Genomic DNA, 27,407 nt, shown 5'->3' with positions numbered 1-27,407 from the left:
ACAGAGACTCCGGAGCCAGACTCTGTTGCTGCGGGAATAAGATATTGAGCATGGATCCACACCAGGTCTGCTCGTGCTGTCTTGGGCTGGAACACGCCCGGGCGGCTATCGAGGTCCCCGGCTCGTGTCAACACTGTGCGGTGTTCACCATTAAGAGTCTCCGCAGACGACTAGCCCGCCAGGCTGGCCTGTCTGGACATGACCCCTATCTGTCTTCCGACGGCGCCGCCGTCGAGGGCGGAGAGGAGGTGGGGGTCGCTGCGGTGGCGACACCGGAGGCTAGCGACAGCTGGGGCTCCCAGCTCGAGCTAGCCGCGGTTCCCCCGCTGGAGGAAGACGTCCTGGATTTGGACTATGGGGAAGATGATGATGGCGCCTTGGATCTCCTCATATCAGAGGATGAAGAAGAGGATGACATCTTCATCACGCCGGCTCGGGCTGCAAAGCCCGCGGCTTCCGTCGACTCTCGGGATGGAGATGAGAGTAGCACACCAGCTTCTCCCTCCCCCAGCTCGGACATGCTCAACGTGTGCAAACGCGCTGCTGCCCGGCTGGGCATCCCCTGGCCCGCTGTCGTAGCTGAGACCACCGGATCACGGTACGAGGGGAAGAAATTGCCCTTGGCCAAGAGCGCTACGAAGAAACTTCTCCCCGTCTTCCCGGAGCTGCTGGAGGAGGTGGCGCGCTCATGGAGAGACCGCCCCTACAGCAGCCGGAGCCCGGTTCCCGGGGCCTCGTCCCTCGACTGTGAGGCGATGGAGAGCCTGGGTCTGCTCCGTATGCCTCCGATGGAGCCACTTGTTGCAGCTCACCTTCACCCCCAGCTGTCAGCGGTGTCCTCCCGGAGCCCCAGCCTGCCGTCCAAGTCCGACCGTTTTCAGTCAGCCCTGACTGAGAAAGCGTACAAGGCGGCTCTCGGCCAGAGCGCTCAATGTCCTCTCGCTGCTCACGGCTTACCAGGCTGAGTTGTGCGAGGATGTTGCGCAAACTCAGGACCCAGCTGCGTGGGAGGAGATACCGGTCATCACCGACCTGTGTCTCCGTGTCCAACGCTGCGCGGTCCAGGCCACGGGAAGAGCGATGGGGACCATGGTTCTGCAGGAGCGAGCGCGGTGGCTCAACCTCGCCAGCCTGTCAGACAGGGAGAAGGACGATGTCCTGGACATGCCCATTGTCCCGGAGGGTATTTTTGGTTCCGCCCTAGCATCGATGCAACAACGGTGTGAAGCCAAAAAGAAGGAAGACGAAGCTCTCAAGCTCTGCCTCCCTCGCAAGCCCCCAGCTCCCTCTCCACCTGCGCAGCGTAAAACCTTCGCGCAGGCTGCCTCCCAGGTTTCGCAGTTCAAAATACCGAAACATCCGAAGCCTCAGCCCGCCCCGCCGCCCGTGCCCGGGCGGCCCGGCTGATTCAAGAAGCCCTCGGCCCCAGCTACAGCTCCGCCGGCACAGCCCGCGCAAGCTACCAGCCACCAGGCCAGGAAGAAGAAGAGAGCGGCCTGACCGCCCCTCTCGTCACCGGTGATGCAGCTGGAAGTTCCCCGTTCTCCAGCTCCACCTGTTTGGCTTCCGAGCGTGCACTCCGGGGCCCCCCACGCCCCCATCTCCCAGCTGCCACGGATCGTGCCAGAGCAGACCGGGAGAGACGGACATCTGACGGCAGAGGGTTCAGCGGTTGCCCCTCTCCCATGTCCACAAGCACGCACACACACACAAGTTTTCATAAAGAAAATAAAATGTGTCCCGCTGTCGCATCCAGGCCGAGTGCCGAGGGCGCAGCGAATAAAAGCCAAAACTATAAAAATAAACAGCGCGGTGGCGGCACCTGCTGTCCCAGTGAGGTCCCCGTCACTGCGTTGTCCTCCCGGGCCAAAGTGCACAGCACCGCCCAGAGGCCATGTCAGTTTTCCACCACGGGAGGGCGCCACCGCACTGCGGTTGGGACCTCTCATGGTGGAGGAGCTGCAGCGCGTCTCACCTCTCTGCCGCAGGTGGGAGAGGTGGGCTGCGCTCGCAGCTTCACCCTGGGTGGTGAAGACGATTTCGAGGGGTTACAGGCTGCAGTTTGCCGCTGTTCCCCCTCGATTCGCCGGCATAATACACTCCCAGGCTCAGGGAGAGTCAGCTCGTGTTTTACAAGAGGAAATCCTCTCACTGTTAAACAAAGGAGCAATCTGTGTCGTTCCTCCCGCACAGTGTCAGAGCGGTTTTTACTCCAGGTACTTTCTGGTCCCAAAACGGGGGGGAGTGGTATTCGCCCTATCCTGGATCCACGTGCTCTGAACAAATTTCTCAGGAAATACAAGTTCAGGATGCTCACACACGCATCCCTGCTGCGCCTGGTGCGACAGAACGATTGGTTCACTTCTGTCGATCTGAAAGACGCGTATTTCCACATTCCAATATATCCTCCCCACAGAAAGTATCTGAGGTTCGCTTTCCAGGGGACGTGCTACGAGTACCGCATGCTCCCATTCGGTCTGTCTTTAAGCCCGAGGGTGTTCGTCCGGTGCACGGAAGCGGCGATAGCCCCGCTGAGACAGCAGGGCATTCGCTTGGCCACATATCTGGACGATTGGCTGCTTTTGGCACAATCGAGGCAGGAGGCCATGGCGCATACGCGTATTCTCACACGGCACCTATTAGACCTGGGTTTTGTGATAAACGCGGAAAAGAGCATGCTGTGCCCGACACAGAACATAATCTTTCTGGGATTATCCCTGGACTCGGTGATTTTCACGGCGCGCCTCTCGGCGGAGCGAGTGAGAGCTTTCGGAGCATGTCTCGCGCTTTTCCATCCAGGCAAATCTGTTCAATTCAGATTGTGTCTTCGATTACTCGGACTGATGGCGTCAGCCATTCTCGTGGTTCGTCTCGGTCGCCTCCACATGAGGGAATTCCAGCTCTGGGTGGCCTCATGCGGGCTGGATCCCGTGCGTCATGGCGCACGGAGAGTGTTGGTTACGCCAGGGTGCGTCAGGGCACTGCGCCACTGGCGAGCCCCGTCCTTTCTGACGGACCTGTTGTCCAGGGGCGCGCCGGTATACGGGGAGTGGACTCTGCACCCGGAGATTGTGGAACAGATATGGGCCCGTTATGGTCGGGCCGCGGTGGATCTGTTCGCGTCAAGAGGAAACGCGCAGTGCGCGCTGTTTTACTCTCTGCGCAGCCTGGATGCTCCCCTCGGCATAGACGCACTAGCGCACGTCTGGCCGCACGAGCTTCTTTACGCGTTCCCTCCCCTGGCCCTGATACCCCCCACTCTATCCAGAGTGAGGGACCACGGCCACGCGCTGATTCTGATAGCTCCGCATTGGCCTGCGATGCATTGGCTGGCGGAGATATATCGGTTGCTGTGCGCGCAACCTTGGCAGCTCCCGCTGCGCAGGGACCTGTTATCGCAGGGGGGGGGGGCGGTTTTCCACCCGCACCCAGAATGCCTGGCACTGTGGGTTTGGCCCCTGAGTGGTTCAATTTGTCAGCTGTGGGACTCCCACAGCGTGTGATTTCCACTATACAAAGTGCTCGAGCCTCTTCCACTAGGTCTCTGTATGACTGTAAGTGGAGAGTGTTTGAGGACTGGTGTCACAGAAATGGCCATGTTCCTTTTCAGTGTCCAATGGGTGTGATATTGTCATTCTTACAGGACCTGATTGACAAACGAAAAGCCTTCTCCACAGTTAAAGTGTACTTGGCAGCTATAGCCGCCTGTCACGTGGGGTTTGGGGAACAAACAGCGAGCCAGCACCCGCTGGTTTGCCGTTTTATGAAGGGAGCGCGCAGGCTTCTCCCCGTGTCCAGACCGCTGGTGCCACCATGGGATCTGGCGGTGGTTCTGGAGGGGCTCAAGGGTCCTCCTTTTGAGCCGCTGGGGGGAGCAGGCTTGAAACACCTGTCTCTCAAGACAGTGTTGTTACTGGCTCTGGCTTCGGCTAAACGGGTTAGTGACATCCATGCGCTTTCGGTGCATCCATCATGCACTCAGCTTTTCCCGGGGGATGTGAGGATGATTTTGAAGCCCAACCCGGCCTTTGTGCCTAAGGTAGTGGGCTCATGTTCTCCTATTGACCTTGTGGCCTTTGCTGCCTCACCTGGAGAGCAGCGGTCACATGCGTTATGTCCAGTCCGTGCGGTGCGCACTTACATGGACAGGACTAAGGGTTTCAGGAGGAGCGATCAGCTGTTTGTCTCCTGGGCTAATCCTCATAAGGGGAAACCTGTCACAAAGCAGTGCCTGTCCCACTGGGTCATGGAGGCGATTGCTTTGGCTTATACGAGTCAGGGTTTGCAGACACCTGCGGGTCTGCGGGCGCACTCGACTCGGGGCTTGGCCGCATCCTGGGCCTTATTCAGGGGAGTTTCTGTTCAGAACATCTGTGCTGCAGCGAGTTGGTTCTCGCCTCTCACTTTTGTCCGTTTTTATATGCTGGACGTCTCCGCTCCGTGCGTGGCACGCGCGGTTTTGCTGTCCTGATTGGAACAGAGTACATTTTTCCCTGTGGATTGGTGGACGCTCGATAAGCTTGTCTGGCAATACGGGAGCAACCATATCCCATAGTGAGACATCGAACGAAATATTATGAAAGAGAACTTTAGGTTATTTACATAACCCCGGTTCTCTGAGTAATATGAGTGAGATGTCTCACCAGACTGCCCTTCTTGCTTGGGCGAGTGAGAAGAGGTGCTTATCTTGAATGAGGGTGGTGCCGTCCGCATGAGCTATTTAAGGTAGGTGGAACTACCTGTGGCGGACGGACACGTTCACCAGCCAATCAGGATTGGCGTAATGAGATAAATGCTTCTGAGGGCTGCAGCGAGGCGTGCATCCCATAGTGAGACATCTCACTCATATTACTCAGAGAACCGGGGTTATGTAAATAACCTAAAGTTATAGCTGATTAAAGAGGTTTCTGTATATTCTTGGCACTAAACACTTGGCGATAGCACTGTATGTGTTGATTGTTAGGTATGTTTGTGTTACTTTGTTGCACTATTTTGCACTTTGCTGACAAAATAACTTTGTGGTCCTACAAACAGTTACTTGTGCATTTTGTGCATATGTGTTTTAAAAAGGAAAATGTGTAATGTGTTGGGCCAAAAGCTGTGTTGGTCATTACATTTATACAGTAAAGTATTTAAAAAACATCTGATTTTGAGTTTTTTTTTAATATTTTCAGCCAACTTAAAATTGTAATTTTAGTTAGATTAAACAAACTAAAATTTAATTTTAATGTTACTGCAAAAAGTAATTTACACTAAACCATAGTATTAGGTTAGAAAAGAGCAATATTTTACTTTTGGGTTATGCAAATTATTAAGTTGGAAAAACTGAAAACTTTAAGTTGACTTGCCTAAATATTAAGTTGGATTCATGCAAAATATTGATTTGAGAACAATTGAATTATTAAGTACATGGGACTTAAATCAATTGTGTTAATCCAACTTAATAACTTAATTTTAAAGAACTTAATTCATTTAGGTGTTACCAATTGAAACAATTCAATTAAGTTGGTTCAACTATTTTCTTTTTTCAGTGTAGAGTACTGGAAGTAGAGTACTAGAAGAAATATAAAATGTACTTTTGAACATTTCTTTCAGTCTGTGAATTTTCCTGAGAGATGTTAGAGTCATCACTGCCAACTAGCAGAGTGGTGGTTCTATCTCCCAAAGCTTCATTCACTGTCAGTGAACTCTGAAAGATACAGCAGAGGAGTGTCAAATAGGTGGGTGAAGGTAGCTGCCAAACTACTCTGACAGTAATAATCCCTTCATGTCTCTGCTTGTTATGTTTGCATAACAGCTAATGTGGGTGTTTTTCTCTCCTGACAGGGCTGGCTGTATATGTGTCCTGAGGTGAGTTCCTGCTGTGTTCCTACGTGTACACTGCACGTGAACTGGAACAGAACTGTGAAGCTGTGAGTTGGTGTTTAAAGGAACCCTTTCTCTATTACATCCTAATGGTTATTGACTGAAACAGGACACTTAACCTCAGATATACTGTATCTAAATGAATATCAGACTCTCAATTATGGCACATGTGCTATGCTACTACACTACCCTTGCCTTCCTTCATTATCTTGAGCCACATTAAATTGTTACATCCCATGGGAAAATCCTGCAGGGCTCCTGCATCACCAGCATAAGACCATGGCCTGAGAGTGACTCCAATAGAAACTAGATGTGCCCTGCTTTTGGCTGCTGTTGAATGAATATCAGTATACACACTTAACCCTGAATCAGGATTGTCAGTGGCTATTAGAGGGAACCTAAAAATGTACCTAAAGCATTCATACAAACCTCTACAGAAAAGATCCCAGCCAGCATGTCCACGTGGGCCCCATCTGGACTTGAACTGGGCAAATTTTGCAGGTCCCACATGGTTTCAGTAGCTGGGCCCCACATGTGAAGCCCACATGTGCTCGGTAAACTGGCCCCATTTAAGGTCCATTCTGATCCCACTTAGACCCCATATGGGCAAACATATGGGGCCTACATGGGTCTCACCCAGTGGGTACCCACCTGATACCCAGTCAGAACCCATTTGAAGTCCATAAGAGCAAACACATGTGGGGCCACCATGGAAAGAGCAGAGAAACCCACTTGGGACCCATATTTGCAGCCCAAATGTAACCGTTATGGGGCCACATGCTGGCTGTGCATGTACTGTAACAAAGAAGAGGTGATTTGATAACTTAAAGGTCTTCTCTTTCCCCCCAACATGTAATAAGGCATTTTTAAAAATACTCAAATCCGACACACTAAATCTCTAGCTTCTTTTAAAACTCAACTTAAAAAACAAAAAAAATTGTGAAAGCTTTTGGAAATGTTTAAGGTTTACTGTTTTACCCCTATTCATTTATCTTATTCTTTTACTGTTTTTACCTTATGTGCATTTTATCATTATTATAATTTTTATATTATTATTATTTTTATACATCATGTAATTTTTCTTCTGTGTATTTATGACTGTGATGTTTTTTTTCCACAAAAACCTAGGTCAGCAATTAAAAATGACTCTTTCTAAAGTTTAACTGACATGAGAAGAAGTCTCCTACTGTGCTTGAAATCAAAAAGTACAGTAAATGTTCTGTACTTATATAGCACCTTTCTAGTCTTCACCACCACTCAAAGCACTTTACATTACAACTCACTCACCCATTCACACACATTCATACACTGATGGCAGGGGCTACCACACAGGGTGTTAACCTGCACATCAGTCAGTCTCATTCATACACCGTTGGTGCAGCAACGGGAGCAATTTGGGGTTAAGTGTCTTGCCCAAGGACACATGGACATGTGGACTGGAGGAGCTGGGAATCGAACCGCCAATCTTCCAATTGGAGGACGAGCCACATCACAGAGAATACTGGACTACGATTGATTCCAAACTAGTTGTGATATCACAAATCTTGTCAGCACAGAAAAGCCTTTCAGCTCGTCAATGTGAAAACAAACTGCACAAACATCATTCTGCACACTGAGCCTCAAACATTCAACTCATGGAACAAGAGGAAAAATATATTTTTGAGTGGAGGGGGACTGTATACATACATACCTAAAAAGGAACACACATAGCAGCACTTACTTACATTTCTATCTATTTTCTATATACATTGATGCATTTATCCTTTACCTCCCAGATTATCTCCATGAAAAAGGTTTTTGCTTAGCTTACGTATGGGTGCAAAGGTTTTAGGCACTGTAGATATTTAGACTATTATCGCTGTATTCAGTAGCATGATAACAAGCCAACACATCCAACCAGAGTCATAAAGAACTATCTTCATCAATAAGAAGAACAAAGAGTCCTGCAGCAGATGGTTTGCCCCCCACAGAGTCCTGATCTCAACATCATGGAGTCAGTCTGGGATTACATGAAGAGACAGAAGCAACTGAGACACCAAATTCCACAGAAGAAGAAGAAGAACTGTGTTATTTTCTACATCTGACCTGCAGAGTACCTGACAAACTCTGTGCAGGTGTACTGAGGAGAATTGATGCTGTTCACACCAAATACTCATTTTATTTAGCTTTCTGGATCAAGTTAACTGATAAGTGAAAATGATTCATTGCATTATTTTTGAAAGTATCATCACTTTACTTTAGTGTCTAAAACTTTTGCACAGTTTTGTATGTACCTCTTATATTAGAAGATTAACATAATGTATGTCTTTTTAGGAATTTCAGAGTTTGCAACTTCTGTTTAAATGTCTTTCTGGCCCAAGAAATATTTTGAAGTCAAACCTATTGACCAGTGTGTGTGTTTGACATTTTTATAATAATTCTCTTCTAAATAAGATCTCCCTTAAATCTCTAAATTGGTTAAATAATGTGTATTATATTTTGCTAAGTGAACTATCTGAAAAGTTATAGCCAGAATGAGAGATAAGCAGCTTACATCTAGAGACAGAGACAGATCATGCTTACAAAAAGTTTGATCTCAGATAACAGAATACAGAATACCCAGACAGAAGTTGTGCTACTTACCAGGTCTGAATGAAGCTCCTTTGCCATGTTATGATGATAGATGGATAGACAACAAAAAGTCTGCAGGAGTGAATTGAGAAGTCTACATGGATGGATGGATGGATTGTATCTGAGGAACATTAAGAATTCAAGCTGATCACACCTGCTTAAACAGGAACAGTTATAATATCACATTCAGTTCTTTCTCAGCAAATGTGTTTGGATTTACAAAAAAAATATTCAATAATAAGAGTTCAAGATGTAATCAGGTGGAACAGGCTGATTTGAATTACATTCAGTTGACCTCTGTTACTGTAAATCAAAGCCTGAGCAGGATTAACCCTGTGGGATCTATGCATATCCTAAGTGATTCTTCATGGAAATCTTGCCAGTTTGCAGTCTGGCAGATTGACAGACTGATGGACAAATAGACATTGCCATCCTCAGGCCTCATCCCTGCTTCAGACAGAGCTTTATAAACTCATATTATGATGTTATCCAGCAGTTCATTCAATTCAGTTCAAAGACTGAGACCGTTATTTTTCTTTTTGTGTGCTTTAACAACAAAAGGCACAGCACATACTCAGCATTATTTTTTTTTTATATGACCATTATCCCTGCCAACCTTTCCCAATAAGAATTTTTATACAGCTCAGTCAGCGATCTTGATCTTTAAATAGAGCTGCTGGATAACAACACGGGAAAATGGAGTGACCTTTGAATCATACTTTTGTCTCCACTATCATTATTTTCAGTAAATGGTGCAGAAAGCCTTCCATTTCCTTGTCATGTTACACATAGCTGGTTGTGTGCTCGCTAAAGCCACAGCAACTGAGAAAAATGCTCCCAAAATTACAAGCTTCCTTCTTCTCTCCCTTTTTCACTCTCCCAATTTTGACTTGCTTTTTAGTCATGGCAAGAACTCTCTCTCTCGCTCTCTCTCTCTCTCTCTCTCTCTCTCTCTCTCTCTCTATCTCTCTCTCTCTCTCTCAGTTATTATATTCTGGATCCTTCCAAATCAGTCAATTTCTTTACTGATTTTCACCAAATCTGAGCGAGGGACGGCACCTTCGTGTTGTCCTCCAACATCATGCAGTATTGTGCATCGCATGTCTGTATTTTTGTTTAGTGACAGAGAGTACTGCTGGTGTTGTGTGTGGGAGCCTCTTGTCCGTCTGTTTTCTATTCTTTTCTCACTTTTTGTCTTCTCTGCATATGTTGTCATGCCAGATTTGTTGCTATTGCCCTGTCCTCACTGACCACCACACTCTCCCAGCACTCCTGATGACTGACTCACATTAGTGCCACCTGGCAGAGGAGCTGCCCTGCTGGCTTTGTCCCTTGACGTCACTAGTCTATTTCATTGGCTGTAAAACAGATGGATATTATGGCCCTTGGTGGCTAGCTGAAGTATAGATTGTTAGCAGAGCAGCCCTTACAGCGGCTACTCGTAGTGAAACGCCAACTCGACAGCACCGAACGTGGAGGACAAAGAAAAGAAAGACGAGAGACGCTCTGCTGCTTCTCATCGCACTCACACTGCAACACAGCTCAGCTGCGTGCAGGAAGGCTCTTTATTTACCACGCTCACCAGACAGGTGGCTTGTCAGCGTCCATCACAAATGAAGTATGCCCATCATTAATAGAAACAAAATAAACAATAATTGAGAGCACCATTCAACATAGATGATGGGACGAGCCAAAATAAAGTACACATCAAATACATTTTTCCCAAAAATGGTTTCCGTCATTTTAGTTCTGTAGTTCTTATCACACTGATGTTTGTGTAAGTGCTAATATTTTCTGAAAAGTTTGTTTTCAATTAATTATTTGACAGAGGGGTGTGATGTCTTGATTGGCAGCTGTGACAGCTGCTTTCAAACCTCCAGGCAGTAGGATGGGTGGGGGGTTGGGGGAGGGGGGTTGTTAGTCAGGTCATCGTCCCACTGCCTGACTCTAATACACATTCTGATTGCAAAAAACATCACACAAACACGATGGTGATATTTTTGGAGATGTTAATTTTTATATAAAATGAATAATTTATTTTCCATTCCTGGACACTATCCTTCATTCACTATCACTATTGAGCTATATGCAGAGGCGGACTTAACATAAGGCAAACACAGGCAATTGCCTGGGGCCCTGAGATTTCCAGGGGCCCCCAAATGTCTCATAAAAACTGATTAATAAAGGTTTCTTCGATTTAAAGCAATTATTATTGTTTTAGTCTTAATCTGCGCGCTTCAAAATACCTAAAAATGCTTATAGGTGTAGTAAGCGATAATAATCCAATACATTTTTGGTCAATGTGGTCAACCCATGAGGTGGCTCGGGCATCTAATCAGGATGCCTCCCAGGTGAGGTGTTCAGGGCACGTCCCACCTGTAGGAGACCCCGAGGAAGACCCAGGACACGCTGGAGAGACTATGTCTCTCGGCTGGCCTGGGAACGCCTCGGGGTCCCCCGGGAAGAGCTGGATGAAGTGGCTGCGGAGAGGGAAGTCTGGGCTTGCTGCTTAGGCTGCTGCCCCCGAGACCCGACCCCGGATAAGCGGAAGACGATGGATGGATGGATGGATTTTTCGTCAAAACCACCATATCTCTCCTCACTAGCTGCTAGCTGTCCCTTCTAAGTCCACGCTGAAAAAAAGTCCGGTTTCAATCGTTTCAATACACAGCTTGGCTCTGAGATTCAGCTCGGAGTGAGCCATAGATATATATACTGACTAGATGCCGTCTTCCGCTTCTCAACGTTCGCAACAGCGCCGCCATCTTGGGACGGGGTATTACACTCTGATTTCACACAGTTCAATCTCATAATTATGACTTTTTATCTCATAATTATGACTTTTTATTTAATAATTATGACTTTTTATCTCATAATTATGACTCTTTATCTAGTTTTCCCACGACGCGAATGGCATAAGCCTAGTGCTAGTTAATTCTGGCAGTTGAAGAAATCTAATGTTGAAGACAATTTTCGATGGACTTGTTTTGTTTGTAGATTCCCACATGACAGTAAAGGATGTCAAGCGTGGACAATAACGCTCAAGAGAGAGGGATTTGAGCCAAAAGACCGCACGGTCCTTTGCAGCTGTCATTTTCGGCCAGAATATTTTGACAGGACTGGACAGATCGTCCGTTTACGGGAGGGAGTGATCCCTTCCATTTTTAAGTTCCCTGATCATCTTTTAAAAGTTTGTTACAACTTATATTTCATCACATCATTTTATAGCAGCAGCATCACATTGCATTGCATCTACAGAGAGACAGCACTAGAAAGAAGTTATCCAAAATTATTCTTCTACAGGGTTATTAACCATTCGATGTATACTGGTCACGACGGTGGTCAGCTATTCAAAATGTTAAGGCCATATTGTACATTAATAATATCCATAATTTGAATATTGTGTATTTGCAAAGATTTTACATTTTTGTGAAATTTCCAATTTATGTCATCATTTAATAACAACAGACAAAAAAAATTGTGTTATAAGTAAGTTTATGTTATTATACGGTAATATAATGTAATTTGTTAAAAAAATGAAATGGAGTTCAAGTATTTATTTTCATGCCTAAAGAGAAATAAAAACACAAAAATCATAATTAATGCATGAAAGTGTTCAAATAAAACAATGTTTTTCCTATGCAGTTTTCCTGCTGGTGCTGAATTGTAAAATTACACGTGTTGATTTGATTTGATTTTTTTTTTTTTTTTCACAATAAGATTATTTGGAGTGATACACGGACCAACATGCTATGTTCTCATTAGCTTCAACTCTGGTCACTGTAGTTGTGTAAAATCAACCTGAACAGCTAACTCCTGCTAGTTTTTACTCCGTTGTGTTTTATTACATAAACAGATTGATATGCAGATAATCAGATTTACTTTATTGATCCAATATTTGCAAAATCTTGATTTAGAGCAGCATGTTATCCAGGCATTGCAGAGGAAAAGAAAACACACAATAAATCAACACTAGACAATATAAATGTATGTCTGTAAAAAAACAAAACAATAACTCAATACAAAAATATAATTTAAAAAAAAACTACATGTTAGTTTGATGTCTGTTTAATTCAGCTGAAAAAATCAAGGTCTGGTGATTTCCAAAACAAAAATAAAATCAACATATTTTCTCCACTGTTGTTACAATCCAACTGTATATGAATGTTTTACATTGCACATTACTGTAGCCATCACATCACAGTCTTCTCAGTTATCCAGTAACAATGGCATAAGACTAATAATGGGTCTGTATTTATTCTTTTTAAAGGCATCCCAGACACAGACGTGATGTAAGCTCCAGAAACCTCCCAGACTCTCATCCTGTAGCCCTGCTCCTCAGACCTGGACCCTGATTCTCAGACCTGGACCCTGATCCTCAGACCTGGACCCTGCTCCTCAGACCTGGACCCTGATTCTCAGACCTGGACCCTGCTCCTCAGACTTGGACCCTGATTCTCAGACCTGGACCCTGCTATGCTCAGCACTCTCCTGGATTCTTCTCTAGACCTACTCAGCTCCAGCTCTGCTCCCACAAGCAGTTTCCTGGCCCCAGCTCGTCTTCAGCCTTTTCTCAGTTCAATATCCCATTTCTATTCCCCTCAATAAATGTCTTTTTCTTCAGTTGTGCCTCCTCTCTCTGTGTCACAAACTTACAGTAACTAGCTTCAACTAACAACTGAGTATCGAATTATGTAAGACTTTATACAATTTACAAATATGTTTGTGTACATTTGTCTTATTTCTACTGATAGTGATTGTTTTGTTTTATACTGATAATAATACATACATTAAGTGATTTTACTCAGCAATGATAAATTGAAAAAATGTTATTACAAACACCCATGTCCTATTTTCCATATTTATTTAACATTTTCAGCAAACAATGAGTGAATAAGAAAAACTTATAAATATAAATACAATAGAATACAGTAAACTAGTCTGGGTCACAGATCTCCACACACAGCAGCTTGGTATCACTACTCTTCTGTCTAAGTGCTTCATGTTGGAGGGAATCTGCATCTCTGGCAGAAACACCAGGCTGGCTGACCCTGGACAGGGTGAGGTGATGCTGTAGGTCTCCAGGTGATGAAGACAATAGGTTGAACATTATACTTGGGTCTCTCATCAGACAGTGCTGCAGCTGATAAGACTGCTCAAGTTCAAGGTCCTGAATTATCTCTTGAAATGAGAAAAGTGTTAACATTTCATTAGTGACCATAAATCAGATTTTATTATGACCAGATGCAGTTTTCATATTATATGTAGAGCCAGTGTCAGTTCAGAGGTAATGCTGTATGATGCCTTCTTTTAAAATCAATAATGTGCATCACTTCACGGTAGAATAGAAGTTAGTTACTGTGAAGCTACTAGAATTAGCAACAATGCTAACGTTATTTATACATAGGCTAAGCTACTCCTCTGCTTTGACTTTGGCTTTAATCATATTTGGTGTCAACACCTTGTTAAATACTGCCAGGCTTATTATCACACTAACTACTAAAACACATGCTACTGTACTATCAGAGAAATAAATGCTGCTGTAACCTATTTTTTTGTACGGAGTATTTCTGGGCAGATAGCTTAGAGTCAAGTTATGTTCCTTCCGGGTTAGTGTTTACAGAGTATATGTGGGGGTTTTATTTTGGAGGGGTGGAGCGGAAGTGTGTATGTTTTGGTGATGTGCTGGAATTGATAAAAGATTAATAAAAGCAGCACACGTCCTGTTCAGCAGCGGAGCCTCCGTGTTTTTATTTTATAATCTGTCTGAGTATAGACATTCATAAGCTCGGTTACATTGGTGGCAGCGGTGGTATGTTCCTGGCTTGGACATCCGCCATAGGACAAATATTGAGTGAAAACCGCCAGAACAGTTCGCAGAGTTGAAGCTAAGTAGCTAGCACTGCTAGCATTGGTTAGTTTAGCTGCATACAGTTTAGTTCTTCACTTCGCGGTAGTAATCAGCTCGGTTCGAAAATAAATAATTAAAGAAAACGACGGAAGCAGCAAAATGTGGAATAGTCTGAAGGGAATTCGAGAAAATCGTTCACTTTGTGACAAGTTTTTGATTTTTGGCAGGGTGTTAGGTATGGGCCCAAGGATTCCAAAAATCATTGGAGGCAAGGTGGCGGCGCCCCCTAGTGGCCGGTATCCATAAAGTCCAAAATGCCCCCCAACGAAGACAGAAAATGTTATACATCGGCTCTGTTTGGTTTTACATTGCTTTATACTGATTCATTTTGACTTACTTTGACTTGCAGTTTAAGTTTGGGTTTGTACACACACACACAAAGACACATGGCTACATATTTACATATATACATTTAATTTTTTTTTTTTTTTTTATTACTTTGACTTGCAGTCCAAGTTGTGGGTGTGTACACACACACAAACACACACACACACACACACACACACACACACACACACACACACACACATGACTACATATTTACATATACACATTTTTTTTATGGGTTTTATGCCTTTATTTAGATAGAATAGTGAAGTAATGACAGGAAGCAAGTTGGGAGAGAGAGACTGGGAAGGGACGACAAAAGACCCGGGCCGGATTCAAACCCAGATCAGCCATGTAGTAAACAAGTGTCCTACCATCAAGCCATGTTAGGGCCACATATATACATATTTACATGTCGTTATACATACACATCATCCTCTACACGCTCCCTCCTCACTCATCGTTGTTGGTACAGCCTCCCTCACATTTACATAGTGCAGTACAACGAAGACCGGCTTGGTGGCATTTACAGTTGCCCTTACAGGCAACAACACAGCCACAGTTCAGGAGGATGGCACATCCCTTGCTGACATCGTCCAGGTCTGTCCAATAGGGCACCCACATCTTCATTCGGCCATTCCATTCCCAACCCCAATCACTTGGGTCTGGAATGTTGGGCATTTTGGAAAGGGATTGCTTCCACACAAAAGCTGTGGTGTGTAGGGCTCGCTTCCCATGCTGGAATAGGGCATGCTGCGTTGGAGGGATCAAATCTAGGGACTTGAGGCCATGACTGAAAAGAAGCTTTCGGGCTTCGTTGACTGACCCAACTCCACAGTTCTTACTGTACATGAGTACAGTCCAGCGTTCAAGAACTTGCATATGCAGTGAATTCAGTGTGAGGCTGGTTGGGTCTTGCATGAGTGCAATGAGGGTGTCAGTGAGTTGTGGATAAGCTGCCCATGCATTCCATGCTGTTTTTTTACCAATTCCATACATTGTGGACACGGAATCACATCCTGTGAATGCGTAGAACAGGGGCAGTGCTTGGCTTTTTTGGGGTCCCAGCATTTCTGTAATGTGGTGGATTGGAATATCTTTGTAAGCCTTACCTGATCCAAAACCAATCCATAGTTCTGTGAGTCCTAATTCCTCAAACAAATTGATGGCCAGTACAACCACATCACTATCTACTGTCCTAAGGTAAGCGATTATAGGCTACTGTGTATTTAGGCTATGTGACAAACGAGACAACTAACTTTTGGAAATAAAACATCTTTTTCGTTTCAGTTGATGCAATGTCTCATCTGAACGTAGTGAAGAAAGACTGTCACTGAAATGCACTTCTTTAGCACATTTCATAACTCGCCAAATCTTCAATTTCTTAAATAAACTAAGACCATAACCCCTCATAGCCAGTAATATTGATGTATAACATATCATGTGATCTTTATTGTGAAGATTTCGCCCTCTGTCCCTGATGAGGCACAACAATGACATTATTCACACTAAAACAATGAATTATTCACACTAAAAAGTGGCCATGACCAGGCATTTGACATAAAAAGGACATTTAAAGAGTGATATGGGTTAAACATAACATCCATCATTAGATAAAATGCAGAAATGGGACTACAAAATAATTTCAGACTAAAATAAGGAGGGATACAAACGTTTTTTTCTGTTCAGGAGGGGCCATTTTGTATTTTATGGAATCCGACCAATAGGGGGCGCCGCCAATTTGCCTCCAATGATTTTTGGAAACCTTAGACCCATACCTAACACCCTGCCAAAAATCAGAAACTTGTCACAAAGTGAACAATTGTTATGAAAATTCATGAATTCCCTCCAGACTAGAAGTACTACAAGGACCTGCTGGACTCCTGCCACCCTTCAGCGGAGAAGACAAACAAAGTTTCCCCTGTTGGGCCAGACCATAGACTGTAAAAAGAATGGACGTAGCACCTGTGACGTCACCCATTGGTTTGGGGGAGTGTGTTTTGTGCCCTCTATGTTTGTGCCTCTACTATGGGCATTAGGACTGCGTGATCTTGGATTTTAGTGGGCGTGTACTTTCCATATTTGAAGGAGAAGCGATAACTCTACGGGTCAGCCGGGGTCAGCCGGCCGAGATCCCGCCCACTGAACTCGAATTAACCGCGCCGAACTGAGCTAGCCTAAGGCTAATCAACTAGGCTAGGCTAACAAGCAGCTACTGGCAGCAGCTACACGGCAGTCCAGCCTCCAGCACAGCGACCTGACAGCGACCGACTCGACCGCAGGTAACGTTGAGTTCCTTATAAAACAAATATAACGCCGCAGCTCTTGAAATAATGATTAATGTTTTATTGAGATTATACTACATGAGAAATAAAGTTAAATAAGTCCGCTGGGGACCAAAACTCATCTTAACCCTCAGATCCTGTTAGAAATGACTAACGTCCTCCTGTTGTTTTCGAAACACACCATGATAATGTTAAAATAGGTATTACAATATATTTTTTTTTGTTGCTTAGGGTTGGGTGTCTTCTAATGAATGATGTGTAATTTTAGCAATATTTTTTTTATAATTTAACTCTTTCATGGCCTGTTTTAGTGAGGGACCGCTAATATCCGTCATAAAAAATGTTGAAAAACTAATAGTTGGAGGAAACAAAATAATTTTGTTTCCTCCAACTATTATGAGAACAGTCATATGTCTGCCTTTGAACAGGGCCAACATTGATTTGTTTGCTTATAGTTCGCTGGAGCATTTTTTTATTTTTATATGGCCATGTACTGTACAGTTTTGTGTGACATGTTGGCAGAAAGGCATGATCACGTGACTTTCTGTGTAAGACATCATAATACACACATGGCTAGAGAAGAGTTAAAAGACCATCATACTTTTTGCTGGACCTCAATCGACCAAGGGAAAGTGGTATAATCTGATATTTTAGATCGGAGTTTTGAAAAAAGTGCCAAGTCTCGCAGCCGTCTCCCTCACGTATTTTACCCGGGTGGAGACGCACCATTCTCGGGGAGCGCTCTAGGAGTGTCCGCTATCTGTTTCTCCAGAGCTGGACCTTCTGGGACTGGTTCTCGTTTTACAGTTGTTTTTACGGCAAATTTTGACAAAATGTTAAATCTGGTGAAAATCAGAGACAAAATCAGTTCCAGTATCATCAGCCCGATGAAATCCCTCAGCTCGATCCCCCCCAGCGCGCCCCAGTTGCGGCTCCGGGGGCGTTGAGTCCCCTGGGGGCAGCGCGAGTAGCTACCCCGGGAGCCGCAATAAACAGAGAATTATAAGGTGCAGACCATGATGCAGACAGGAGATCTTTTAGGAGCATAATGTACCTTGCAAAAGCCCCCTCTCTGCAACCTATGAACATTATAGCATGATCACAGCCAAATGAAAAATCTGATGGTCCATAAAATGTGGCAACAGGATCTGAGGGTTAAACGTTACTACTCTGTGAAATTACTATGTAGAATAATGTAAAGAAAGTTTAAGCATTTTATATACTTAAATATTTTTTTAAAAGACAGGGATAGATGACAGGGATAGATAGATAGATAGATAGATAGATAGATGAATCGACTCAATAGTATATTTAATTGTTAAATTGTGCTAAACTTAAACAGCCTCAGCAATAAAATGCATCATATGCAGTGATTCATCAGTGATATCAATCCACAAACATTCTGTAACAGTAAAACAGAGAGGGTTAGGGTTAGGGTTACTTTTATACTTAATTGCATTTTGCAGATAAAACACCATTGGTTACAAGATGTTTGTCTTTCTTTATATTTAGAAAATGGAAAAGACCAGACCAGGCCCCAGCCAGCCTCTGCCGGTTGCCCAGACCAGGCCCCGGCCAGCTTCCACGCCCGGACCGCCCGCAGCAAGGACTACAGCCTCACATGGGGCGGGCGCTCCACCAACCGAGCCAAACACTGCCCCTATTTTTTATTTTATTTTAAGTTTATTTATTATTTATTATATATACTGATTGTTTTGTTTGTTCATTGTCTGTTCATTTAAAGAGTACCTCATGTTCAAATAAATAATTTTCATAATTGCACTCCTTATGTCTTCTACACTTATTGAACATGTTAAAAATGTTGTAGTCAGTTAAAAGGAATATCAACTTAAACACAAATATTAAGCATTAAAGCTCAAGTTCTTAGTCAAGCTTTACTAAAAATTCTCACAACAGTGTTTCTGTTTTCTGACCTTTCCAGGGTGCCCATGGAACTTTAGAAAGTCTTTACCAGTAAATGTTTTTTTCAAATGTGCTAAATCATGTGTCTATGTCTTACCTTTACTAACAGTAGAACTCTAATATGTAGATAATAACTACTTACATGAGAAATCTCTCCACATGATTAACTGATTTTAATAAGGTTTAAGATGCATGTTATACATCTAGTTTTAAGAGTATCTGTGACAACAGGTGGCAGGCAGACGCTGAGTTCATGCTCAATACAGATTTTATTGAAAGCACAGGGGAGGATTGGGGCTGGAGAGCAGGGTCCAGTTCTGTCTCCTCATGCTGACGGCCCACTTGTCCAGCCTGTCCGGATCACCTAGAGGGAAACTTTAAAATGACACATATAGATGCTCAGCAACTTATAGATCAGAGGTCACAAACCTTTTTGATACTAAGAGCTATTTGAGGATATGGAGTAATAAAAAGGGCTTTGCTTGATAAAAAGTTCCTAAATAACAAAGCCACACAGTTCACCTTTAATAATAATACCAACAATGAATATAGTAAGAAATATATATTGTATTTGTTTATGGGTGGCCTGATCTTGTTTTTGAACATGATTAACGATTTCTGAAATCAGTATCACCAATACAACACAGATCACACATTCTCTGAATTAGAAGCTTGCTTTTTGCAGTGTGGCATTAATAACCCTATTAATGTATTCATTTAAGTTACTTTTGACACTGTATATAAGTATTATTAAATGAAAGATAATAATAATACTAATAATATTATTAAATGAAAGATAATACAGAACAGTATGTATATTCTATATTATTCTATATTATATCCTGCATTAAACGGACTCTGAGAGCACAAAACACACTGCAACAGCAGCTAACATTAGCTGCTCTGGTCATCTGTCATAAAGTCATTATACAGTGCCAAAATCCAGGTAAAATATATGTTATACAGTCTATGGGTAAAATAGTACTATGGTTTACTCACCGAAAAAACTGCAACACAGAATCCTTTGTCGATCAGTTAGTACAATCAACAGCACAACACGCCATATTGCCAGAAAAAAACTACCCGAAAATAGGCAAACAAACACGGACACCGCAGCGCCTGTCAACTGCTGGATGTAGCCGCGGGCCTCTGGGTGTAGCCTAGCCTAGCCCAGCCGATGCTTTAGCATAGAGCTAACTGCTGGCAACTGTCTGTGAACCTGTCACTCAACGTAACCACGCCCTAATATATGCCACAGTGTTCACTGAGGTGGAAACTATCGGTAAAGACCAAAAAAATAAAAGGGACCAGGCTTTAAATATGTTTTTTTAAGCTGTAAAGTCGGCTATTTTAACATGGGGCTCACTGGGAAATTGCTCCCTTCTGGTGCCAGCCCCCAGAGGCCGCGGGGGGGGACTGCAGCTTTTTGAACGCGGAAGTGGTCTTCACTCGGAGAACCCACAACTCCCCCCTTGGGCCAGACAGTATGAAGTGGCCGTGAAAGTGCTGGTGGGCGGCACCGGAGGCGACTACGACTATGAACTGGTGAGGATTTTGCCAACGCGGCTGACCAAAGCTGCTTTCCTCCTGTGGGACAGCCTGCCAAGCGGCTGTCCAGGCTGATTACAAGACAGTAAAAGAGGAACTGCAACAGGCAGATCCTGATATTAGCAGGGTGTTGGACTGGATCGAGGGAAATGGTTCTCGGCCTCCGCAGGGCCGGATGAGAGGTCACTCTCGGGGGCTACGGAAATTATGGACTAAGGCCTAAGCATCGAGCCCCAATGGGGGGGTCTCAAGCGAGTCGACCATTCCAGAGAGTGGCGACTGATATTCTGGAACTAAGTAGTCTATCCTTTGGACTCGGACGGACAGGAGCAGGTAGTCTATTACAATAGACTGAAACCCTACACACTGCCAATACCTGCTGCTTCTTCGAGCAGCCTTCCAGCTTCCTCTCCTCAGGCAGTCATATGGGGACTGGGTGGCTGAAGAACTGCCCTATGTGGGTGGTATAAGGACCGTTCCAGATCCGGGCACCAGCGAGCCACAGCGACCTGTATCTCATTTTGGAAGGACTGTGAGACTGCCATTCCATTTCAAGGACTTTGTTACTTATGATTAACTGAAATGTTTCCCTGTCTCTGGCACTGTAGTGTGTTAGTTATGGCTGATTCATTAATTCAGTGTGACTTACTTACAATGTGGATAGGCATGTTTGTTGGTTTGTTTATCAATTAACTGACATATTAGTTCAGGGTAGGTGCAGTCTGCTCAGTTGCCATTGTGTGTCAGCTATGTCTGGGGTACGTAGGGCATGAGACTGTGCTTTATGTGATGGGGTGACAGATGTTTATGTTCTTTAATGTTGCTCTTATGTGTGCATCCAGCACGTTTATTACACTTCGGTTGTTAATGTTTTGAAACGAGGACGTTTCTTTTTTGGGGGGGGGGGGGGGTATGTAACCTATTTTTTTGTACGGAGTATTTCTGGGCAGATAGCTTAGAGTCAAGTTATGTTCCTTCCGGGTTAGTATTTACAGAGTATATGTGGGGGTTTTATTTTGGAGGGGTGGAGCGGAAGTGTGTATGTTTTGGTGATGTGCTGGAATTGATAAAAGATTAATAAAAGCAGCACACGTCCTGTTCAGCAGCGGAGCCTCCGTGTTTTTATTTTATAATCTGTCTGAGTATAGACATTCATAAGCTCGGTTACACTGCTATCAAACTGAAGCTAACTTACCATCCTGCAGCAGACGTTTCTTTTTTCTTTTTTCCAGAACTTTATTGAAAAAGTTTCATTACAGTAACAATGTTGACATTTTGGTAATATCGAACAAAGTCTGGCATCTCACATTAAAATGAAAAAAAAACAGATTTATAAGTCAAATAAATTAACATAAATAGGTGCAGAATACATACAAAGTTTAACATAGAAAAAAAACAAACAAACAGAAAAAACAAATAAACAGGCGAAGCAGATACATTCCTCTAAATAGTTCTTGAATTATATTTTCAGTATGTATACATTTATTAGTTATCCCAGTTCTCCAGAAGAGGAGAAGGCGAGAGGAAAGTAAACAGTTTTTATCAAAACTACAATGTGTTGACCTTTTTCACAGTGACATTGAATCTAGGTACTCGACAAGCCCAGGGTTGGGGAGTAACGGATTACATGTAACAGTGTTACGTATTTAAAATACAAAATACAAGTAACAACGGAGATATTAACCCGGCAACTATTAAACTCTTAAACCAGAGAGCCCCCACCAACGGGGCAACAGCGCCCTCCATAAATTAAAAACGTCTCAGGGCAGTTAAACAAGCACGAATATAGTCTTCCTATTGTAAATTTAAAACTACAAATCATATTATACCTCTGCTGTTTTTATGGTTAAAAGTTGTGTCTGGTTGCATAATATTGCTGGTAAATTGCAGCTACTCCAATGTCTCTGGATCATTTTGAGTCAGATTCAAGCCAGTTTCCATTTATTTACATGGCATGGGGGATGAATTGCAGATAGCCTGCCTCGTCGTCCTCAATGTGAAAACACGGTCTTTGTCTCCATCTAGTGGTTGAACTGTGCTATTGTGACACATTTAGCCAACTGCACTACTTTCTAGAGGGCTTGACCTTTCTGCTGGGGCCCAATTTTTTCTTCATTCATTAATATTTAAGAATAAAAATTAATTTCTGAGCTGTGGAAATTAATAAAGGTAAAAGAAATTGAAGAATGTTGACTCTTGGATGCCACTTTTTTTTTTTGCCACGAGGAGGAGATGAAGTGGAGAGTGACACAAGTGGCCCTTTTCATCACGAAGATGTGAATATTAAAGCTGTCTAAATGGTAAACTATATTAAATGCTGATTAATGTTCTTATCAATCACAGTAAACGTGAAGAGATGATTCACTTGATTTTAAGGACTTTATCTAGCTCAGGAAATAGGAGAAGTTTCTCAAATTCACACTTTTTAGTTGATTCAAAATCTTTGTTTGGTGATAAATATTCACTGGACAAATTTTAGTGAGATCATTCTAAGTCTGTCATGCACAGACATGACCTGAAAAAAAACAAAAAAAAACAAAACAAATATGACCTGATGGTACAAGAGGAGAGGAAAGAAAAAGTGGAAGAACACAAAGGAGAAAAAATTAGAAAAGGGACAGGAAGACAGAGAAAGGGAGATGAAGAAAACATCACAAAGAAAAAAGGGAGAGAAAAAAAGAGAAAAGGCAGAAGGAAAGAAAGACAAAAGGTAAATGTGATAAAATGATACTGTTAAAATGTTGGTTCTCATAATTGAACTTGTTATCTTTTGTGGTGTCTTCTTTTTTTAGTAACACAATATACAACAATGTCCAGGCTGAACCTACTTGCTGCTGCCCACATAGAAGACCTTGTGTTGAGGTGAGAATAAAACTTTTGTCAGTGCAGTATGAGAATGTGGAGGGCCCCAATGACTGGGTTTGACTAAATATGCCCCTGGCTATATGTTAATGTTGGCATGCTACCATTCTCACAATGGGAATGTTTACACATGGGTTTTTAGTTGCTAATACTTCCCATGTTCACCATATACAACACATCTATCCCACCAACAACCTGTATAGCTGATGAAAGTTTCAGTATCACGTTATAACATGAAACTTGACCGTCTGGAGGTAGCATCATTTCTCATTGATCTGAGGTTGGACGAGCCACCACAGTCCACAAGCACTAACACATGAGCATAGAAGGAGGAGCACACAGATCTCTCTTTGTAGTCTTCATTGTAGGACCAAATGGCTGCAGCATGTTTTAATCATGGACAGAGCACACAGCTGCACTGAAAATCAGGCCATATCATAATGCCATAGTATACGGAGAAAGTGTAGGAGTGCATCAGAGGGAGTCCACCTCTGAAAGTATGAGTTTCACATTATAATGTAATAAATTATCACACTATAACGTAACATGAAACTTCACCTTTTTTTTCTTTTTCTTATGTGGTAGCAAAACACTTATAAAATGGAGGCAATGTTAATAGGAGTTAGAACCTGTGCTTTTGCTTCTGACAAGTCAAAATGTCTGTTGTTGTTCGTTACATAGTATTTCATTTTTATATTTTTCTCTTCTAAATTGGCTATATTTGAAGTATTTATCCTCATTGCAAAAGCACAATATTCAACCTGCCTTGCTTGTCTCAGCATCATGGATGGAGGAGTTGCCCTTCATTATTTCAGCCACAGGTTCACCATCTATGTGACATTTATGGATGTCCTGCAATGAAAATGACTGTATGCTCATTACTTTTTCCTCCAATGTAACCTGACCCCTGAAATGAATACATACTGTGTGTGTGTGTGTGTGTGTGTGTGTGTGTGTGTTTGTTAAGTAAGCTATGTGCTTATCATCAGTAACTACTGTGCTCATCGGAGCTTGGCATTGCCTGTGCATGTGAGGAATATTGGTGGAGAAATTGTATTTTAAAATGATACTGTTATCATACAGGTTTATTATGGCTAAATTTGGCTTTCATAACAGTCAGTGCGTGCCCAGCCTTTGACTTCACCACGCATCATCATCATCAATATTATTCACAGCCTATCACTGAATGTGCTCAGTTAATTTGTCCACAGAGAATAAACACACAGCTGGTTAATTTATTAGTAAGAAAAGAAAAGAAATGTCATTAGATATTATGTAACATAATATGTAGCATTGTGTAAAACTGAAATATATATTGTAGTGTAAAATTTAGGGGATAATTATTAATAATGAACAATGTTGTATCTGTTAAAAGGGTACTTGATTGTTGACCATGGTATGCTAAAGGTGATCATATCTGAAGGCATTATGTTAAATGAAGAAGTATATGTGATTCTGCAACTACTAAGTGAATAAGTACTTTATGATAGAATAAGTATGAAAACCACAATATATGTGTTTAACGATAATCTGCATCATTATCATTATTATTATTATAATCATTATTATCAATATTATTGAAAACAAATGCAGTTGAAACAAGGTAACAGGTCAGATTGAACTTGACATGACCTGCGCCAAGATTTGCTGAGCCAGCAGCAGTTGTGTACCCAAAAAAACCCAAAAACAACTCAACATGGGAGGAGACCAGAAAGCACCTGTATTTTCAAGAGTCTGGGCCAAGATGATATCATGTGTTTTGGAAGAAAACTGATTGGTTAAACGTACACCAAACATGGCGAGGGGTTGTAACTTTTGGCAAGGGTCAGCCATATTGACAGTATAAAAAAGACTCCCCAAGAGTCTTATCTCTTTGTGTCACTGGTGCATGGACATGGTCTGTGTATTGTGATTCCGGGTTTTGCTGTCGACAATAAAACTCTAACTGCCTTCAGCTGGACGACTCCTGATGATCTTTGATTTGATTTAATTTTGAAGTTCAACATTTTAAACAACGATGAACTTATCGGATATTTGAACCTACATAAATTGGCACCCTTCAGACGGGACGTGTTGCGGCCGACGGATCGTTATCAACGGGAGGACAACTTTTCCATCTGCACTCCAGCTATCGGGCCCTCAAAATTAAAAACGTAAGCAGAGGCTATTTTTTTATATCTGCAAATTTGAGTCGCTGAGTGAGCAGATGTGAAGGGAGCCCGCCCAAAAAGATAAGAACCTATAACGGCCCACGCACCGAACTAATTTGACACAAAAGTTAATGTTGAAAAAAAAAAAAAAAACAACCGCTAAAACCATCAGAAGAAAAAAGGGAGTTACGGAAAGCTGAATGCACTCGTCTGTGTTGTATGTTCCTATGTCCTTGTGTCCATGATTATTAACTCAATACATTACAAGTGGAACAGAGTGTGGATGGTTCTGAGTTTTGAGACAAAGTAAATTTTGCAAGTTGTATGTTGGCTTGTCGCCGACCTTGTGTTTGAGGGGGAGGTTTTGGCTGGCGATAAGAGCAAAAGAATTGAAGCAACACAGCAGTCATCTGTTATATAGAGAAGAAGTGAAAATATCTGTAGAGGGAAAACCGTAAGTGCAGAGGGTAATCAGGAGGAGATAGTAATGTATCAGTATAAGTAAGGGACAATTATTTTCAGATTAAATTAGTTGCATGTTGTATGTTTGGCTTGTAAAATAATCATCTGGAGGTTGAGAATTAACAACTACTGCTATTTTAACAACAAAGCAGTGGTGGTTAAGACTGTAACCATTAGCTGTTACTGCTGATGAGCAGATAAAAAGGATTACTAGGTTTAGACTATTTTTCAAAGAATAGTGCCAGTAATCATAAGGGCTTACTAGGTATGGCTATTAATCAATAATAATGCCAGTAGCTATAAGTATGCAGAAATCAGCTGAAGTCAAGTCAAAATTAAGAAGATAAAAAGTAAAAACAAAGTTAAATTAGAGAAGATAAAATAAACAGAACATCATAAAAACTAAACTCTAGCAATTCGAAAATCAAAATATATCTTCATCAAAGTAAAGAAAACACGTTACAAAAACACTCAGATTAAAGAATAAAAGTCCTAGGCAGACTGTAAATATTTCTTGCTGAAAAACAAGTGTGTCAAAGTAATAAGCGTAGGAGTAGAAACGAGTAACAATAATAATTCTGTCATAACCGGTTTTGTATATAAAATCGTGTTTAATTAATGGCATTGATGTGTATAAAGCTTTGTTTGATTTGAGTATTTGCGCAGTGTATGATGATAGATAATATCTTTTACCGTTCTCATTTTCTCGACTGCAGTCAAATCTCATGTACAGAAACTCTTTTTTCCTCTCTCCTAAACACATACAGCACAGAGGCTCTGTCTCCTCTGTGCTCACACACACATACGCACACCCCCACACGTGCCTGGGTACAGCCCTGTGCTCTGGCACACACACACACATAGGCCTGGAACACGAACGCACTCACATACACACACATACAGAGACGCTCACGGAAACCTTGAACGTGCACACACGTACACACATACAGGCCGAGATAGAACTAGCTGAGGCGTACACACGTCAGACACCCAGGCCCGAGATACGCACACACATTTTTACCCAGTGCGAGCCTTCGAAGTGCACATACACACACAAGCCTGAGATGCACACACACATTTACTCACACACACAATCTTCAACTTTTGAAACTCACACGCACACATATACACAGAGGCCCTGTTTGAACCTTCGAAGTGCACATACCCACACACACACAAGCCTGGGAGACACACACGCACACATTTACTACCTTATTTGAAACACACACACACACACACACACACACACACACACACACATCCATAGCCACACACACACACACACCCTCATAGCCACACACACACACACACACACTCATAGCCACACACACACACACACACACTCATAGCCACACACACACACACACACACACCCTCATAGCCACATACACACACTCGCACACACACACACACACACCATACACTCAAACTTGTTTTACACCCACACACATACACACACACACA

At 42.9% G+C, this 27,407-nt stretch overlaps 1 protein-coding gene across 1 annotated transcript; it reads left to right on the top strand.

Moving 5' to 3' along the window:
- The first annotated feature begins 1,080 nt into the window (after positions 1-1,080).
- Positions 1,081-4,471, top strand: LOC128360749 (uncharacterized). Its single transcript, XM_053321245.1, is given in 5 exon segments — positions 1,081-1,183; positions 1,333-1,671; positions 1,757-2,233; positions 2,236-3,449; positions 3,644-4,471. Coding segments are annotated over 5 exon segments (2,961 nt in total).
- Positions 4,472-27,407: the final 22,936 nt, after the last annotated feature.

Source organism: Scomber japonicus, chromosome 6 (genome assembly GCF_027409825.1).
Source record: "Scomber japonicus isolate fScoJap1 chromosome 6, fScoJap1.pri, whole genome shotgun sequence".
In the NCBI taxonomy this organism is placed as follows: domain Eukaryota; kingdom Metazoa; phylum Chordata; class Actinopteri; order Scombriformes; family Scombridae; genus Scomber; species Scomber japonicus.
Note: the sequence above shows the minus strand (reverse complement) of the source record. Positions and strands in the feature narration are given on the sequence as shown.